We start from the raw sequence: 16,858 nt of genomic DNA, 5'->3' as shown, positions 1-16,858 counted from the left end.
GCTGGTATGATAAAATAAAATGATAGCCTGAAGATGGAAATAGCACAAGATGTTAAAATGTACTGAGTAGCTGGGAGCTAACAGATTGTTCCATAGATTATTTTATGAATGAGTCAAGATCAAAGAAAGAGGTCTAGGTGTTTGAGGATTTTTATTTTTTTCATGTCAAATAACACTCATTAGAGAAGGCTTTATTGAGACATTTTCTCCTTGTATCTCAGTCTGATACAAGGACTGAGATAATCATTGGTCATGTTGGATGTAACCTCAAGGTGCCTTCATATGCAGGTCGTACAATCTACTGCTTCAGGTATTTACTATAGTCGAGTCCTGAAGGTTTCTGCCCTCCCTCATACCTTGTAAGCTCTAATGTTTTTATTTCACAAAGCATTCCTAATAACTGCTTTACATGTATTATAAACTTTCTCACATAGTCACAAAAAAATGTTTGGCTAAATAAGTCGTCTGTATCATCAACAAAAAATCAATGTAGTCACTCACTTAAAATACATTAAATCATAAAGACACAGTGGAGATGCTAGGTATGTTTAATAAGAGGGCTGTGAGTGCACTAATAGGCCTTGACTGCCCTAACCAGCCTCACCTTGTGCCTTCACCCACACCCTTGCACATGGGCCCAGGAGCTCCATTTAAGCTCAGCCTTGGATCTACAGTTCCTGCTCCAGCTATGTGTGGGAATATTGGTCTCCAGCTCCCTTTCCAGCTTGGTCACAGTTACATYTGTGCCTGAGTGTGGACCTCCTAAATCTGGACCCTGGTCCATGGACTGTCTTCMTGGCTTGACCTTGACCTTGGCTATGCCTTACTGCTGTGGACTTGGCTAGCAATCACCAGGCTGTGTCTTAGCCTTGCTACTGTCACTGGATCTGTTCCTGGCATTGACTTGCAGACTGGGTACAGAGCTGCCTCATCATTATGGACTTGTCTGATGATCTGGTCTCTTGATTGATCTCAGCTGCCATCCTTGGGCTTGCCCAGCTTGAGTACTGTGGGACTGGGCCCTGGACAGCAAGGCCCTGGCCCTGTCAGCCTTGTCATCATGCTTGGCTCCTGGCTCCCCATCCCCTAGGGAGCTGTTGGCTCTTGTCGCTCCTTGACAAGTAATATATGCATTGTTGCAAATATTTATATAGCTGTTTAAAAAAATAGCGTGTAGTTTTTCAGACATAGGAAAATTCTTTTTAGAGAAAAAGAAGGAAAGGTGATAGTGTAGATGGACTCCTCTTAGTTAGCAAGTTATTTTTGCCTGATACTAACAGTATGCAATAGTTGTGAGGTAACTTATTTACCTTGTTTGAAATCAATCATTTTTATTATATATATAAAGTAAACAAATATTTGAACTCTCATCAGATAATTGTAACAAAACAAAATGAATGAGGCATCTGGAATCATTCTGTATGACTGCAGATTCTTAAAAGTGCAGGAAAACCTGGAACAGAAAAGCTGTCTTTTAGTTTCCTTCTCTTGAACTAGAATAATTTTACCCTGTAAGATTGGGTCTGGCTAGTTTAAAGTCATACTTCCCAAGGAAATGCATATATGAGCCCACAGAATAATCCAGCTATAAAGGCTGAATATGAGTATTTTATAATACAAACAGGCAGCTCTTTCCTGGCAACTGTTATGTTATTCTGGAGACTGTGCCTTCTAGATTTCAGGAGTCCCTCAAGATCACCACTGAAGCTTACTGAACTGTCATTTATACAGGCAAGTAACAGCCAGTCAGTCTTTCCTCAATATGCGAACTGATTGCAGTAAGTGTTGGATGAGGCCTCTTTTCAGAGGCTATTTGACCATGACTTTAAGAAATAAACATACAGAACTGACTAAAAACTCCCTCTGTTTCTTTCAGCAATAGATGATGCGCTTTTTGTAGTTATAATCTTTGTGGATGTTGCAGACCCACAGAGCATGAGGCAGACAAAATATGTTTCTTGTATGCAATGCTGCAAGATAGTATGCTATAAGGAATCTATTCATCTTAGAGAGAGATAATGTAGCTTTCYAATCTTTAAAACACAAATACTTTCCCCTTTGTTATACTCTTTCACCATTGTAATTATGTTTACTGCAGAAGGTAGGATAAAACATCCAGTGGCAGTACTGTGTAAGCTCGCTGTTTATTCCAGCTCTGTTATGGCCACCTGTGATGGAAAATGAAAGAACTATTTGTTCTGAAACTGCTGATGAAAAACTGTTTAATAAACAATATTCCAAAAGGAGTTTCTTTTTCGAATTCCTATAATCTATTTTAATCTAGTTTAAGTTCCCGTGGTTTTGAAAAATGAACATGCAAAATGAAGTAAGATTTACTTCAACAATAAAACGATGTTGTGAGAACCAAAGATAATTGTCTATCAACAATTGCTCAAAAACTCAAACYATTTTCTGCCCATGCATCTCGCTACCTGGAAGAAAACAGTACAAGAACATGAGTTGCAAGATGTGATTTGTTGTTGTATTTGGTATTAAAATGATTTCATTCTTCATCCAACACTTTCAGGGACTGTCTTTTTTAGGCGAGATGTGTTGCTGGAAGAGATTACCTTCAACTTTWCTGTACTTAAGATTGCTCCTTTGAGCACTGTTATTCATAAACTGTTCTTGAGACTTGGAATTTTTTGGACARAGCTAACACAATGGGGAATCTTGGAATTGACCTATCTTGTTTAGGGACAGCTCTTTTCCTTGTACATAAGAAATGTAAAGACATTGTACTTCTACATTGTTTTCTATCTATGTTGTTTTCTACAGGAAATACTGAGACAGTTAGCATTTGATGGCATATATTCATATCATGCCTCTCACGTTTTTTCTTTAAGTGCAAGACTATCCTTCACCTAATATCAGAGAAACCTGCAAAACAAGAATTGCAAGCTTCACTAAGATATAACAAGCCAAATTATTTCCTGAGGTAAGTACACACACAAACACAATGCTGTCTGAAGATACTTGTATTATCTCTTGAGGGAAAATTTCATCTATTATAATGAAATGTAACATAAAATATCCTACATTATAAAACTGAAAGTGTATGGAGGCAATAAACTTGCAGAGGATGATTATCTCATTTGTCGCCAGCAGTAACTACATTTGAGTAGTGTTTTCACTTGCAGTTGTACCCTATTTCCAATTCAACTATGGGAGAGTCCAGTGTATCATTTGAAGGTCACTGGAATAAAGTAAACAGTTTTTTTAAGAGGTGATTTATTTCATGGAGTTAGCTGAATGCGTCAGTCACACAACTTTCTAGGACAGTAAGTCTACAKAACAGCACTCGAATTAAGTTTCCTTAGCTTCCTAGCCTCAAACACAGTACCTAAAATACAACCAGCAAAACACAAGACAAAGCTGGAAAAGTTAAATTACAGTTGTTCTGTCCCAAGTCCTGTTATAAAGACTCATATAGAATCCAGCTTGKTTTTTTTGTTTGTTGTTTGTTTGTTTTCTTAAGTAAGAAGTTGATGAAAAATTGAGGATATATGATTTGTCTCCATATTCTTTGTTATATAATTTTCTTCATGTGTTATGTAACAAAAAATACAGTGTAGGCACACTCTTGATTTAAAAGCTCTCAGTACTTAAAAGCACATTTTTTTCCCATTTATGATGTGAAAGCATTAGGAATTAAAAACTAATAGTACAAGTATTTCTGAACAGGATTATGATATATCTGAGGCAAGCAAAGTAAGGCCCTGAGAATTATGCTGAAATAATAAAGGTTGTAAATTTTTGTGTGAAGAAACATTGTGAGTTAAGTTTGTTGTTAGTGTTGATGTTTTTATATTGTTATAAAACAAATGTCAGAACAAGAGCTACCAAAAGTCATAGGGTAGAGATTCTGAACCAGAAATAGGCCTGAAAGGCGTAGTTCCCTATCAAATATTGTTCCCTATCAAATGAATAGTTTTGGTGTTGTACTTGACCAGCAATTAATTTATGAAGCTCCTAGAAGAATTTACATAGAAATCCTCATAGCCAAGCACTAAGCAGTAATATTATTTATGAGTTTTGCACTAGTCACAGATCCCAGGAGAGTAAAATTTGTTTAGTAAGCAATTATTTTCTCTCAAAAAATCATTTTCCACTTGTATCTTTTGAGGGCAACATGTGAAAATATGAGAACCATTTTCAGCTGGTGTCCTCGCCAGCACTGATGAAGCTGTGGGAGACTCGTAAAGCGTGACGGCTTTGAGTTTCTCAGCTSCGGAGAGGCGCCGCGCCGCCGTCCTCCATTTCCTAGTGCCGCCCAGAGGGCGAGAGCCGAGCTGCCTGCTGTCAAGATGGCTGCCGCTCCCCGCGCGGATGGCGGGCGGCGCGGGGCGGGGCCGCCTCGGCCCGGCCCCTGCCGCCCGGGGGCGCTTCCCGCCCGCACCTTCGCCGCGGGGCGGCCGGGGCTGTGACGCGCGCGGGCCGTGCCGAGAGCCCCAGCGCGGCGCAGGCTGCCCGAGCACCGCAGACAGTGTCCGCTACGGGGTTGAGACACCAGAGGCCCCGCAGTAGATAGGTGCGGAAGGCTGCGGAGGGCGCGGGGGTGCCGCAGGAGTTCGACACCGCAGTCCCACCGCGGGGTGCGGGAAAAAGCGAGCCCATGGGGTGCGAGGCGGCYGCGGGGACCCCTTCCGGGACGGCAGGACGGGGACGAGCCCCCGCGCTAACGTGCAGGCGGCTGCGCAGAAGCCGGAGCGGGGAACGAGGAAGGGGGAGCCGGGCAGCTGCCGCCGCTTAGCCGGTGGAGGCAGGCGCGCTTGCGTTYGGTTTCGTGTGGGGCCGAGGCGGCAAACCCCGAACCGTAACCGTCCGTTCGGCTTCTCCGCAGCGGGGTTTTAAATCGAGCTGCAGAGCAGCAGGGGAGGGCGGCCCCCACACGACTTTCCGACGTGTCGTGGTGCGGTGCCGTCAGCCCCTTTTCTGCTGCATCACCGGGGCAGCCGGGCGTCGCCCCCGGCGTGAGGCGTCAGCAGGACGCCGGAGCGCCATGCGCTGACTGCGCCTTTCGCTAAAGCGGCGTCCGGCATGGGGGGGCGGTGGGGGGAGGAGGCGCCCGGAGGAAGCCGGAGCTGCTTGGGTGGTGAGTCACAGCGCGAAGGGCAGGGAGGTGCCGCAGAGCCTGACAGCGGCCGCGCTGCTCTGCAGCGCCCAGGGAATAGCCTCCCCCTCCCCCTCCCCCTCCCCCTCCCCGCGGAGCGCGCGCCTAACGGCCGCCGAGGCGCCCAACGGCTGCTGAGGCACCTCATGCCGAGCGCGGTAGGCGGGCTCCTCCCACCTTTCGGCGGCAATGATTGGGTCGCCCCGCCTGCCACGCTGATTGGCCGCCCAGAAAAGCGGTCTGCGCCCATTGGCCGCGTCACCGACAGTAGTGAGCCGTGCGCAGAGTAGTAGGGAGGGGCGGGGTGGTCGGAGGGGGGAAGCGCGCGGGGCCGTGTGCAAACCGCGTGTGGCGCAGCCAGAAGGGGCCCGGGAGCAGGCGGCGGAGCCGGGCGGGGAGCGGGGCCTACCGTCCTCCAGGCGCGCCACTCCGCAGTTGGGTCGGAAGGCTGCAGGTAAGTGGCCGCAGGGCCGAGGGCGGCTGCTGGTGCCGGCACCCTCKAGCCGAGGGCTGCGGGGGAGGGGGGAGCAGAGGGCGAAGGGATGATGGCGCTGGCGCACTCCGGCCTAGTGCGCGGGAAAGTGCCGCCGGCCGCACCTGTCTGGCCCGGGMTCGGGAGGGCGGAGAGGGGAAGAGGATGATGAGGGAGCGCTGGGACAGAGGGGTCGCCGAGGCCCTGCGAGGCCGGGCGGCAGCTGAGTCAGGCCCTGGCGGGTTCCGGAAGGCCCTGAGGGGCCGCGCTACTCTGGGGGGGGGGGCAGCCGGTGCGCCGTCTCCTTCCCTGCCGAGCGCCGGGGACGGCGGCAGCGCCCGGCCTGCTGGACGGCGGCGGCGACGTGTTCCAGTCGCTGGGCTTGTGGCTTAGCGGTGGAGAGCTGTGGGATAGCCGCGGCTGACTCCCCGCGTGATTGGTTTGGTGGTGTGGGGTGGGGGAAAAACTGGCTCGTCGAGCCTTAATACTCGGGTTGGGTTGTGTGACTAACTTCGCTATGGGTGGGTGGCTGTAGCAACTTGGAGGAAGAGAAGGCACGGGGAGCCTGGGGCTGGGTGGGAGGTGGTTGAAGTAAAACTGTTTCTTCTTTTTTAACAAGTACCTTAATCTGTACTAAACTATCACTTCTGCTGTGACTGAGTGGGGAGACTGGCGGAGCGGTAACTGCGGGGCCTTGGCCGGAGCGCACCACGTGGCTCCCCCACGTGTTAGGCTCTGCCGGAGACAAGAGGGTCGAGGTGTTGCAACTACTTGTCTCCGACCGCAGGCATGGATGGTGGCCTGCACCGAATCCAAATGTGACCTATAAATGGATAGGAAAAATAGTCCATGACATCTGCAGATCATGAACTAGTGGAGTAGCCTTTTATTTAAGTTCCTGTCGGATGTAGTTCCCAAGTAGCTGCTATTACTCACCTCCTATCTGTGAGTAGGAGGTCACTGTCACAAGGAATTATTAAATTTAATAGCAGGTTTTATTTTCATTTCAACATTATTTGGATCCTATTACCACAGAGTTTAGACTTGCATACTCAGTGTTTTCTTCACTGCAAACTGGTGTAGAGCCTGTTGCTGTCTTCAAAATGAAGAGATTAAATGAGTTCACTAGAGCTGCACAAGAACCTTGAGATTTACAGGCTTAACCTATGTGTTTTTTCCCAACTAACTCTGTTAACATTAAACTTAGTCTAGAAACTAAAGAGTTTGCATGTGTGGTGATGTTATGTGCTTATCTAGGTTTAAAACTTTGTTCAGATAGCTATAAAATGAAAGGGGAAGACTGTGGAATGTGTGTACTGGGTAGGTACATTACAGTTCCTCTCACTCTGTATGTAACAGTGTAAGTGGGCAGAAAGAGGTTGAAAAACCACTTTGATAACTTTTTCTGTTTCTGATTTCTAGTCAACAAGGCTATCCCAGAATTACTAGTCTGTAAAGTATCTGAGTCTTAATGCATTTTTTTGGCCTGGCTACTGGCCTTTTAATAGTGGTCCAAGTTCTTCAATGTGGTTACTGTTTTTTGTTTTGAGTTAATGCTAATGTTCTTGGATCAGGTGATTTAACTTGTCCGAATGTATTGAAGGGACATGAAGGGAGTTCAGAACTTGGTTTTCAAATTTTGCAGGTGTTTTTGAAGCTTTAAGTAGTTCTTTTCAGAACTGAATTATTATTACTTGGTGGTTAAAGTACTCAATTTTATATCCTTTTTAGTAAGGATAAAAGCTGAAAACAAGATCACTAATTTAAGAATCTATTTCTGTATCATGTTTACAGAGTGTAAGTCTAGAAATTCAACTATTCAAATGCTCTGTAGTTTTGGCAGCATTCACATTTTACGTCCTAACTTTTTTGACTACTGCTCTTAAACTGTAAATGTATTTCTGTTAGTAGTCCTTTATGCTTTTCCATTTGAGTAAATTTTGGGAAAGCAAAGCCTATTACATACTGATTTTTGTCATATTCAGGCTGTCTCTACTGTCTCTAGAGTGACTTGTCATATTTGGTGTGATATTTTAGATTGGCCAGCAGCAGCCTGGAAAGTGCTGGTTTCTTTCCCCCCCCCCTTTTTTTTTCTCTCCTGGCTGGCCAAAGATCTTTTTAACAAGTATGTTGTTTTTTAGCAGTGATTTTGATCTAATCTTTTGTTTGAAGGAGGAAGGTCTTGTTTAATATTAAATGGAAGTGATTTTTGTAGATCAAAGGAAGCACCTGGTAAGTACAATAAAGATAACTGACCTTGTTACAGAGTTTTTACTGTTAGTAAGCAGTTGAATCCTATGGAACTACCAGTATCGAGAGGAATGTCTGAGTAAGTGACATACATCTCTATAATAGTTTTCCATTGCCCACTAAGCTCTTCAGTTAGCATTTTACTTTATGTTTCAGGTTGTTCCTGGTATAAACAGTGCTTGTACAGAGGAAAACCACCTGTTCACTTACCTCCAGGAAACCTCTTACATTCAGTTGTGATCCTGATAGTGTTTGTGACTTTCTACTTCCATGTTTTAAAACTATGAATTCAGATCTATGGGAGGTGATGATAGCTGGTAGTTTTTTGGCAAATGGATCCAAAATCCTGTGAGGAAGATCACCTAAATTAGCCTAAAGTAGACAGAGCAGAACTTACGTTTAGAGTAGCAGATCCCAGTTACGTGGTGCTGATTTTTACTCTGCTGGTTTCATTTATATTTAAAAAAATGTTGTTATCATAATGTAGACTAACTCAATTTCTGTCAGAAATACTTAATGCTGCCTGTATTAGGTAATGATAAAGATATTCTGGGCTCTTTTTCAACATGGTAAAAAGTAATGTTAAAAGCTCAGCCTGAAGAGAGTAAGAGAGGGGGTCCTATCAATCTTTGGCAGTATCATGCCAAATGACAGGACAAGAGGCAGTGAGCAGAAATTGAAATGCAGGAAGTTCCACTTGAATATAAGGAAAAACTTCTTTACTGTGAGGGTAGCAGAGCACTGAGACAGGTTGCCCAGAGAGATTGTGGAATCTCCTTCTCTGGAGATATTCAAAACCTGCCTGGATTATCTAATATGCTCTGGGTGACCCTGCTTGAGCTGGGGGATTGGACTAGATGATCTCTAGACATTGATTCTGTGAGTCTTCTGTGATTCTGTCACCTGTTGCATTGATCCAGGTTGTTCAGAACAAATTCTAGCTTCAAAACAGGTTAGTTAATTTGCAGGCTTGCAGGTTAGCGCCAGGTGTCTTTCAGACACCTGGAGTAAGTGCTTGGCACTTGAATTGCTAGGAATCTTTTTTTTTTTTTTTTTTTCTCCAAAACTCCAAGCTTTGGAGAGTGAGGTTCAACTTCCTCACTATTACGAGGAGCCCAAGTTCAAGACTGAGTGGTGCTTTTGTTTGTTGAAGTAAGCTTTTCTTCCCCTAGAGTAAACACTATAAAACAAAGTAGTTATACAAGATAATTTTTATTGTAGTTTTTATTATCGTTTGATCTAAATAGCTTTCTGAACTGCTGAGATATTTGTGGATTTCTGTGTGAAGACAAGGGTTAGTTTAAAAAAATAAGTTCTTAAAGTTATTTTATAAAAAGACTGTTAACTGTGAAACCCCTGAAAAACATAATCTAAGTACTTTGACATTTGATACTGGAATTGTTCTTGTAAAATCCTCAAATCTAACACAGGAAGCTACTGCAGTGGCACCTGACACTTGGATCTGTGAACTGATGTCAGCCAATGAAAATAGTAGGATTATGCAGAACAAAGTCTAAAATTCCTTGTTAATATGATTCTGTGGCTAGCTGCAAGGTGAATTATTTCAGTTTCATACTACAGTTAAGGAGCCCTGCGTAAGGGTTCTTAGTAAACAGCTACATTCTTCCATAGCAGGAGTGAGGCTTGGGAGGATTAGATTCTTTCTTCTTCCAAAGCTTTGGAATCTGGTGTATATGACAGTGATTCGTTGCATCTTACAGAATTTGACCTGGTTCAAACACAACAGATGGGGCCTTAGTTCTTTTTCTGTTACTATTTTTCCTGATCAGGCTCTGGTGAGGTAAAATCTAGTTCTAGGGTGGGTGTGTGTGTGTGTGTGTGTGTGTGTGTGTGTGTGTGTGTGTGTGTGTGTGTGTGGTGGGGGACTGCTTTGTTGAACGTATCTCTATTTCAAAAAGCTTTGATAAACTTGTCTGCAAGTAGAAGGCTTTCCACCAAAACCTAAACAAGTGACTTTCCTCCAGAAGGCTTACTGAGGTGGCCTTGGTAGATAAAAGGAATTGCTGAAAACTCGTCTGCAGTGACAAAATGGAGAAGTATTGACTGATAGAGGAGGGTTTGAACTTGAGGTGGTTTTTAACTGTATTTATTTGTTCGCTTGAAATAACTGAAAAACTGGAAATGGTRTCCAGACTGTTCAAGGCATCTGTTAGAGGACTTGTGTTCTGAACTGGCATCTTCTGGATTTAGCTCTTTGAAAGTGAACATAAGTTATATCTGAAAATTGTTCTTTGTGGGGGTGAGGGGGTGCAATGTTTATATGTTTATGTCAGTGATGAACTTTATCGTTGTAAAGCTTTTCGGAATGTGGAGCAAGTAAAACTAGTGTCAACTGCATCCACCTCTAGATGGTAAACTTGAATTCAACTTCAGGTCTTCTCCGGGAAAATGGCAGACACTAAACACTAAAATACTGGTGAAGAGAACTTTAAAGCATCTGAATATGGAGCAGCATGCTTAGTAATAATCATTCTTTTTTKGGGGGGGAGGGGGCAGCCATGATCTGAAGAACTTAGTGAGAGAGGCTTGGGAAAAAATAGAGACCTTTGAAGCTAGATGCCCTTAAGTGAATCTCTTGATTCACCTAGCACATGATTGAAGATAGTATTTATTAACTGAACTGGTCATGTCAGGTTCTTGATAAGGTTAACTGTCTGGAATACCTGATCTTGTCACTGCACACTGTAGTCCTAAGTGGATGGTTTGGTTTGAAGTTTGGTAGCTGTTAACTTCATCTGTAAATGTTGCAATTCTGTTAGAGCTGTTGATCTAGCTTTTTTTTTTCTTAATAGTTTATGCTGCTGTTCTATGTCTTAATGTGAAGACTTCTGAAGAGTTTAGAGTTGAATGAGGAATATGTGGGTTCTCTAAGTTCCACCAAGCTATTTTGTCTCTTGAAATTAAAAGTAGCATTAACTGCTGTGGTGCCCAGCTCCACTGTTCCTGCAGTGTCAATGTGTTTGCTACAAAATTTTGTATAAGCAGTAGCACACTGAGTGCCAGCTGCTGCCACCATAATAGATGGCTTTTCCTTTATTTTGGGTGTCCTAATAAGATGCTTTGAAATCCTGAACACTGAGATGAAGCAGTAAATACCAGTTAGGTTGTGAGAAGACTGGGATATGTACAAAATCCAAGTATTTATAATATCTTTAAGTGCTCAAGTAGCCAGTTGTTTGATCTTGTGAACATCTAGCTAAGATTCTTGACATCTTTTCATTGCAAAACTTCATTTTTTAAAAGCAAATACCAGATAATGATCTGGTCAAGCTGGAAGCTAGATGTAGGATTACAGAAGTTGCATACTAAAGTTTCTTTCTAGTGCTTTAAACTCTCAGGTGTCTGCAATGGTTGGAAGGATGGATGGTCACCCTTCTGCAGAAAGCTAAGGAGGGAGCATCTGTTTTGAAGGAGGAATGACCAGAAAGCCACTACAGTAATTCTTTCAACATTTGAGTACTTTAAAAGAATTTCTGAATAAAAATCCACGTTTAGCTATACATGGTTCAATTAAAGCCTAATGTCAGGATGCTAATTCTGATTTCTTCTTGAGGTTATATATTCTTACTGCTTCTGCACTGACTGCTTTCAAGACACTGTTCATCAGTACTCCCAGTGATTCAGGATGTTGGATGTTACTTTTTCAATAAGCTGTTAGTTCTGCTATAAATATTTGAAGTTCTGGGCCCATATTTGAAAGTATCCCTATGGGAACATATGAAACAACTTACTATCTTGCTGCTAGGCTTTTCAGAAAAACTGCATAGCATGAATGAAATGCAGTGTYACAGGAAGCTTAATTCCTTGATGGGAATCTGGTAAACTGACAAAACTTGCCGGGTAATGATTCTGCTGTGAGCTTCTCTGGTCTTGATGTATCATGCTGCCCTGCTACTAAGGGATGAAGAATGAATGGGGAGAGGGCACGTGCAGTGTTTAAGGAGGCTCTAGCAGAACAAAGCTTGATACACATCTTTAAACTAGTGCATCTTAAACTTGTCTTTAAGCAAGCTTAAAGTGGAATCTGTTTCAACTTTGCTGTCGCTGTATTTCTAGTTCTAGAAGTTTTGTATAATTACAGCTTAGAAGACTGATGGTACTGTGGTTACAACCTATTTAATTCACCCTGTCTTCACCATTGAATTAGTGGCATCTGGTCTACTGAGCAGGAAAGTCAGTATAACATACCTCTATTCCCCAATATGGGCAAAAGAAGCTGTTTATACAGTTTGACGGGCATGCCTATCTGATGTTGCTCTAGCATTCTAAGAATGTTTTCCAAGTTAATCTTCTAGATGTCTGGCAAGTGTCTGATGTCTTCTAGGGATACCAAATGTGTTAAACATTTTCCTTCATTTGAATGTAGGAGTGAAATACATGCATCCTGAACTGCAGATTAATATTTTGAAGTTGAGAAGCTCTGAGGAACAATTCATAACTGATGGTTTAGATCATARAAGAACTGGATTCATTTTTTAATGCCTTAGCTGTAATATTGACTATTCTTACAATGAATATCTAGAATATAGCTTGATTAGTCAATAAATACAGTAGCAGTCAGATAGACACTTAAAGAGTAACTTAAGACTACCTGGAAGAAATAACCTGAGACAAATAGCTGACTTCGAGCTTAACCATGAGAGGTAAAGAAAGGGAAGCTGTATTACTGAAAGGTAATGGTAAGACTGTTAAGACTAGAGTTGGGACATCTTGTTTCACTGCTAAGCATTCTTTCAGTTTTTGAAGCAAAGACTGACTATAAGAACTGGTTAGAGGAAAAGTCAGGTGTACTTTTTTCTTTACTGTTAGACACTGCCCTTACTATGAGCCAAAGAGATGTGCTCTTGTCTCCTATGTAGCTTTAACAGTTGTGCTAGCTAAAAAATGATTGTGAACTGTATAAACAAGTTTGAGATGGCTAGAAGCTATTTTAGTTGATTCTGTCAAGAGGATAGGAAAACCTCCATATCTGTTAATACGGCCTTTGAGAGGAAAAAGGTGTTCTAAAAAGGTCTCCCCCCCACCCCTTACAGGGAAGTAATCTGCAGCAATGAGCAGCAACGAGTGCTTCAAGTGTGGACGTACTGGCCATTGGGCTCGGGAGTGCCCTACTGGAATTGGCCGTGGTCGTGGGATGAGAAGCCGTGGCAGAGGTAATTGATTACTGTGATCTTTCTCTTTACTTGTACAGTAAGATATCTGTCTAGCTGACTATCCTGAACAGTATCTAGAAAAAGTTGTGTTAGATTTCAGTCAAACTGCTAAAGAAGTTATAACTTACCTACAGCACAGTGGTACTAAATTTTATAATTTTTACCTCATTTGAGAAACTTTCTATTCTGCGAGGTTCCATGAACTGCTGAGGGACAACCTGATTTGTAACTTCAGCTGGCAGTGTCTTAATTCTTATCTTGATCCCTAAATCTTCCCTTTCTCCTGTTACCGACTTCAAGCAGGCTTCCAGTTCATGTCTTCATCTCTCCCTGACATCTGTTACCGCTGTGGTGAGTCTGGCCATCTTGCCAAGGACTGTGATCTTCAGGAGGATGGTAAGTATCATTAAATTTTATCTCTTCAATTGCATGGACAGAGCTTCCTGGTTGAAGGGAGGGCTGTAATAGATACACTGATCATAATTCACTGAAAAGAAACACTAAGTATTTCTTTTTGTTAGATACATGCTACATTTCAGTCTACCAAGGTTTTATAGTCTTGTTTGGTATGTTTTTCTTATTGTGGAAGCCTGCTATAACTGCGGTAGAGGTGGCCATATTGCGAAGGACTGCAAGGAGCCAAAGAGGGAGAGAGAGCAGTGCTGCTACAACTGTGGCAAACCTGGCCATCTGGCTCGTGACTGTGACCATGCAGATGAGCAGAAGTGCTATTCTTGTGGAGAATTTGGACACATTCAAAAAGACTGCACCAAAGTGAAATGCTATAGGTAAGAACTGATGAAAGGTGTGTGTGTGGAACATACCCTCAGTGATAGATGTGTTCTGTGTTTAGTTCCAGTTAGGAAATGTGGTTCAGTTTTTTTTTAAGTAGTTTGTTTTTGCAGACTTATTTTTTCTTACTCTTCAGAGGTAAGATTTGAAGAACGTGTTAGCAAAGTCAGGTACTAGATTCAATTAAATGCATATCTAGATGACCAAAACAACACTGATGTTGGATCGTTTAAATTATACCAGGAGAATGCAGGGGGTGGATGGATGAGTTTTCTTTTTTCGGAAGGCAAGCCCAGAAGCACAAAAACTTAAACTGGAGTTGGGTACCCAGTGTCTTAAACTAGCACAGCCAGCTGCAGCAGGAATATATGTACACCTGTCTATATAGGAATATACATAGAGCCTCTAGTTGCAGGAACTGCAGAAAGATGTTAAATCAGCTTGAAAAGCAATCTTGAAAATGCTGTATAGTTTTTGAACACAAGCTTGTACTGGCCATAGTGTGTTCCTGAAGACACATTTTTTTTTTCTTTACAAGTTTCCATTCTTGGAGGTGTTGGAGGAGGGGAAAAAGGAAATAGTGCATCTGGGTTCTAAATGTCTTGTTTCTTAAAACTAGGTTAAACTGAAGACAGGAGAAGCACTGGGGCAGCCAAAACCTTACAGAAAGTAAACTTGTGTACTTAAGGTGATTTTTGGCATATATAGTGTTTAAATTAGAGTTGATCAGATAGTGACTAGGGTCAGAGGATTCTGGAATACTGAAGCAGAACCTTTGAAAACAGAACCTGTGTTGCATGAGTTTCAGTGGATGCATTTGGCGGAATAGGATGGCTTTTCTGAGCAATTTTTTTTTTCTCCTCAATGTCTTGACTGAAATAATTTGCTTTTTCAGGTGTGGTGAAACTGGCCATGTAGCCATCAACTGCAGCAAGACCAGTGAAGTCAACTGCTATCGCTGCGGCGAGTCAGGGCACCTTGCACGGGAATGCACAATTGAAGCTACAGCCTAATTATTTTCCTTTGTCGCCCCTCCTTTTTCTGATTGATGGTTGTATTATTTTCTCTGAATCCTCTTCACTGGCCAAAGGTTGGCAGATAGAGGCTACTCCCAGGCCAGTGAGCTTTACTTGCCGTGTAAAAGGAGGAAAGGGGTGGAAAAATCAACTTTCTGCATTTAACTACAAAAATGTTTATGTTTAGTTTGGTAGAGGTGTTATGTATAATGCTTTGTTAAAGAACCCCCTTTCCGTGCCACTGGTGAATAGGGATTGATGAGTGGGAAGAGTTGAGTCAGACCAGCAAAACCCTCTCTGGGTTACATGGAAGTGATCCTATGCAGGAGGAAAGAAATACTGGAAGTGTCTGAACTTCCTCATAACTTTAACTTTAATTTTATTATAATGGCCTTGGATTGTCTGACCTCAGTAGCTGTTAACACCAAGTAATATCTGTATCAGGCCCTACCTAGAGCATATAGCTGAGTGGGAGTAAATAAAACAAGATGCACATGCCTGTTAATGGCCATGAGAGAGAGAGAGAAATCAGGAATAAACTTAACAGTAATTCAGTCAATGAATGTTCATGTTGGAGATACAGAACGTAATGGAAAGCTTTTGAATAAATATTTCAAACTAAATCTGAAACCCAGACATCAGTGCTCATAGTATATACAATTTGGAGTTATTCAGGAGTTGCAAATAAATGCATTTTCACAGAAATCAAGATGTTATTTTTGTATACTATATCACTTAGACAACTGAGTTTCATTTGCTTGTAATCAGTTTTTAAAGTAAGATGGTAAAAGCAATTGAAGTCCTAGAACATAGAAAATGTAATTTTAAACTATCAATAAAGCTGGAGGAGGAAGGGGAGTTTGGCTAAAGTTCCTTTTGTTTATTTTTGTTTCTCATGTACACAGTGCAAAATAACATATTAAAAAGGGGTATGTGGAGGTGTAAAATCTTAGTTTGGACTTCTTTTGTACTTATGTCTTCTGTTTAATCTTGTAGCATCAAGCTCCAAAATACTTTCACTTTGCAGTTCTTCACTGCTCTGCATATTCATGCGAGTGGATTGTGTGTTCTCACAGTGGGCTTGTTGCTTCATCTCTGCTGCTCGCAGTTAAAGCATCACTTTCACTATGCATCTATTGAGGAAGATGCATGCGTAAGTACCTTTTTAAGGTACGGTATGATTTGGATGTAATAGTAGATATGGAGTAGTTCAGTGATCTGCTAGCAATACTTAACCCTTATGACACATTATCATTAAAATGTCTAGTTCTTAAAGTGCTTCCTGTGTGCAGTATGCTTAGCTTCCCTCCATCTTGCTAAATAGCTTGATTGACCAAGGGTTAGTAACTGTAATTCAAATTCCACAAATAAAGGGAGCTGACACTAAGCACAGCGTATCGTGAACAGGTCCACTGTAGTAGTAAATCTTGGTTTGTAAGAAAGTATTACCAGGGCCCGAATACTTGCCTGATCAGTACTTCACAGGTCAGACACATTTGTAGAAAGTAGTCCAGGGTGATTTGAATTTTGCTAATGTCTTAAACATCTGATGTTAAAGGCAGCTAACAGCAGCTTCAGTTGGAATAACTGATGAACTCAAGATGTCTCTTAAAGAGATCTAGCAGGTAAAACTGAACAAAGGTTTTTGGTATTCATCAGAAGTAGCATCCTGTGGTCATGTTGCCTTCACAGATGAGGAAGCAAAGGGATTGCCTTACTTCCAAGTCCCAAAGTATTTTTTCACAGCCTATGTATGCCATCATAGTCAAAGCTGCCTGTAATGTTAGCACGRTTAATTAAGCGTAGGTTTACCCAACTCTTAGGAAAGGAATACTAGGACTGCTAATTTGTAGGTATGCTAGTGTAGAATGAATTTGGTACTATGACTAGTCATCTTGATCCATATTCTGATGAACCAGCTAAGCCTTAGTACTACTTTACTGCTTTCTTGTTAGACTACTAAATATGATGCAGTCCTGCAGCAATTCCTCTGAAATCAGTGGTCTTCAAACTTTCTGTACCTGCTTGTTTTTAATAGTAG

General features: G+C 42.2%; 1 protein-coding gene across 6 annotated transcripts; it reads left to right on the top strand.

Moving 5' to 3' along the window:
- The first annotated feature begins 2,861 nt into the window (after positions 1 to 2,861).
- CNBP (CCHC-type zinc finger nucleic acid binding protein) lies at positions 2,862 to 15,764 on the top strand. Of its 6 annotated transcripts, none has more exons than XM_085302434.1 (5): positions 2,862 to 2,938; positions 12,890 to 13,009; positions 13,310 to 13,405; positions 13,596 to 13,797; positions 14,697 to 15,764. In XM_085302434.1, exons 2-5 carry the CDS (start codon positions 12,907 to 12,909, stop codon positions 14,812 to 14,814), a joined length of 519 nt encoding a protein of 172 aa, XP_085158560.1. In that variant the 5' UTR covers positions 2,862 to 2,938; positions 12,890 to 12,906; the 3' UTR covers positions 14,815 to 15,764. The 6 variants fall into 6 exon arrangements, with proteins under 6 accessions (XP_085158560.1, XP_085158559.1, XP_085158562.1 ...); XM_085302433.1 differs by lacking the exon at positions 2,862 to 2,938 and adding an exon at positions 4,411 to 4,531; XM_085302436.1 differs by lacking the exon at positions 2,862 to 2,938 and adding an exon at positions 5,435 to 5,567 and having other exon boundaries at positions 13,313 to 13,405.
- The last annotated feature ends 1,094 nt before the right edge of the window (positions 15,765 to 16,858 follow it).

Source organism: Rhea americana, unplaced genomic scaffold (assembly GCF_003343005.1).
Source record: "Rhea americana isolate MKP2758 unplaced genomic scaffold, rheAme1 scaffold_19, whole genome shotgun sequence".
Taxonomy (NCBI): domain Eukaryota; kingdom Metazoa; phylum Chordata; class Aves; order Rheiformes; family Rheidae; genus Rhea; species Rhea americana.
This window is presented reverse-complemented; position numbering and strand designations above follow the sequence as displayed.